The 2,266-nt window shown below is 55.8% G+C and overlaps 1 protein-coding gene across 1 annotated transcript in view; it reads left to right on the forward strand.

The window, feature by feature from the left end:
• The first annotated feature begins 698 nt into the window (after positions 1-698).
• SRF (serum response factor (c-fos serum response element-binding transcription factor)) overlaps positions 699-2,266 on the forward strand; it is a 10,741-nt gene continuing 9,173 nt past the window's right edge. Inside the window, exon 1 of the mRNA XM_009073384.1 lies at positions 699-961. Coding sequence (XP_009071632.1) covers positions 794-961 — 168 coding nt within the window. The 5' untranslated portion in view covers positions 699-793. The remainder of the gene's footprint in view (positions 962-2,266) is intronic.

Raw genomic sequence — 2,266 nt, forward strand, 5'->3', positions numbered from 1 at the left:
ATGCATCCCAGCTGAGCTGGGCATCATGCACCCTAGGAAAGTGGGAATGGGTATGGGGTGCTGCTGGGCACATCCTGGATGTACAGGATGCAGAATAAGGTCTGTGGAAGCTTGTGTGGGACCACCAAGTGCAGCAACGTTATATGAAGAGGATTTCCTAGCCCCCAGATATTGACCTGGGGGACGGTGGCCTCGCTGCAGGGGTGCTTCAGTGGGGCTGTGCTCAGGACTGGGAAGCGTGCAACTGGAATCTGGGTCCTAGCCCAGATGGGGTGTCAGTGAAGAGAACGAGATAGCAGAGGTGTGTGGGTCAAGTAGCATCCTCTCTCGGGGATAGGGAGGGGGAAGCATCCACATCTGTCTGGAGAAGCAGATTGGATTTCCAGAATGGGGATAGCCCAGTGTCCCAGTGTTCTTAGGACCCTTTCCTGTGGGGACTACTCTACCTGTGGCCTCTTGGCAGCCACATCCCCTAAGGCATGCAAAAGGAGATGGGACCACAGCATCGGGCACTTCAACCTGTAGGGAACCAATCTTGGATTAGCTTTAGATGCCACAGCTCCTCTGGGGTGACAGGGAGCCAGAGCTAGTGTGAGGAAAAGAAAGGCCATGCTGGGAGCACGGGGCTCTTGCCCTGCATTGTATGTGTCCCTGTTGCCTCTGACTCCCTGTTCTTCCCTTGTGCTGCTGGCAGGCCTACGAGCTCTCCACGCTGACTGGCACTCAAGTCCTGCTGTTGGTGGCCAGCGAGACGGGCCATGTGTACACATTTGCCACACGGAAGCTGCAGCCCATGATCACCAGTGAGACAGGGAAGGCGTTGATCCAAACATGCCTCAATTCCCCAGACTCGCCCCCACGCTCGGACCCCACTACTGACCAGCGCATGAGTGCCACAGGCTTTGAGGAGACGGACCTCACCTACCAGGTGTCTGAGTCGGACAGCAGTGGGGAGACCAAGGTAATGTTCCTGGGCACTCAGGGAGGCATGTCAGGAGCCCTGATCATCCCCAGCCCTCTTTAAATAGCAGCTTGGGAAGCTGAGAGTGGGTCTCCTTTTGCTGTGACTTCAGTGAGCTCGTGTGGTGTTCTCTCTGGCCTGGCTTGTTGACTGACAGTAGGGAGGGAAGGAGGTGGCAGGTGTCCTGGCCCTGGCCTTTGCAGCATGGCTCCCCACCGGCTCAGCCCACCCCCCAGCCAGCTTTCAGCACTGTTATCTCTCTGCAGGCGTCTCCATGCTCTCACACTCATTGATAAAAATTTGATTCTGCCTCCATGGCCTTATAAGGCCTGGTTTCCCTCGCCAGAGTCCCTGGCAGGGCCCCTCACATTCCTTATAAGCTGCAGCTGTCTCTTGCTTTGGTGCTGTTTTGGAAGGGGGCAGGGAGGACATGGGGAATGGAAACATTTGGCTGGACAGACCATTTCTGCTCCCTGCCTGGTGTCCCTGCAGGCGCTGGCCCTTGCCTGCCTGTGTTACTTGTGGCCTTTTGCCCAGCGTTGCCTGTATGTGGGTGCACAGTCAGGCAGCGGTGCATTTCTGCTGGAAGGGCCCAGTCTTGTCCCTATATTCCCTGATGCTGTTCCTTGGAGCTGTTGTGAGAAAGCTGTCCCCCATATCCCTGCTTCTTCCTTTGCAGGCTGGTGCTCAGGTCCACACATGCTTGGAGATGGGAGGCAGGGAAGTTTGTGGTGCAAAGCTGGGATGACATGCTGAAGTTGGGGCTGTGCCACAGCCTCCCAGGCCTGTGTGCAGTGCCATTGGGTGCTGTGAGTTGCAGCAGCCCTTCTGTGCTTGTGGCATGGGTACCGGGCTGGCTACAAAAGCATCCTACAAGGTGAACTGTGGCCTTGCTCTAGGAGCCCTTCAACCATCTATGCTCAAGCCACAGCAGCATTCTTGCCATGCAGTAGCCACAAAACATTAAGCAGACAGAACCTTGAGATCTCTGTGCTGTAATCACAAAAGTAGTGACTGGAGCCGAGATGTGCCCAGTGTGTTGCTAGGGCTGCAGGGTTGTTCAGCTGCCTGGTTTTATGCTATGGTGGCACAACAGCTCTGGTCCCACTGTTGCCCAGCTGCCACTGTTCTTCCATGTTCACTTTACCCTGTGTGTCTAGTGCTGCAACAAGCAAAAGCTTATCACTGCTGAGCCCTGAGAAACATCAGCAGTCCCAGAGATCCCTGCAGGCAGAGGAGCTGTGGTGTGCCATAGTGTTGCAAGCTGAAGACTCTGCTGGTGCTCAGAAGAGTCGCTGGGAAGGC

This window comes from Acanthisitta chloris, unplaced genomic scaffold (assembly GCF_000695815.1).
Source record: "Acanthisitta chloris isolate BGI_N310 unplaced genomic scaffold, ASM69581v1 scaffold2204, whole genome shotgun sequence".
Lineage (NCBI taxonomy): Eukaryota > Metazoa > Chordata > Aves > Passeriformes > Acanthisittidae > Acanthisitta > Acanthisitta chloris.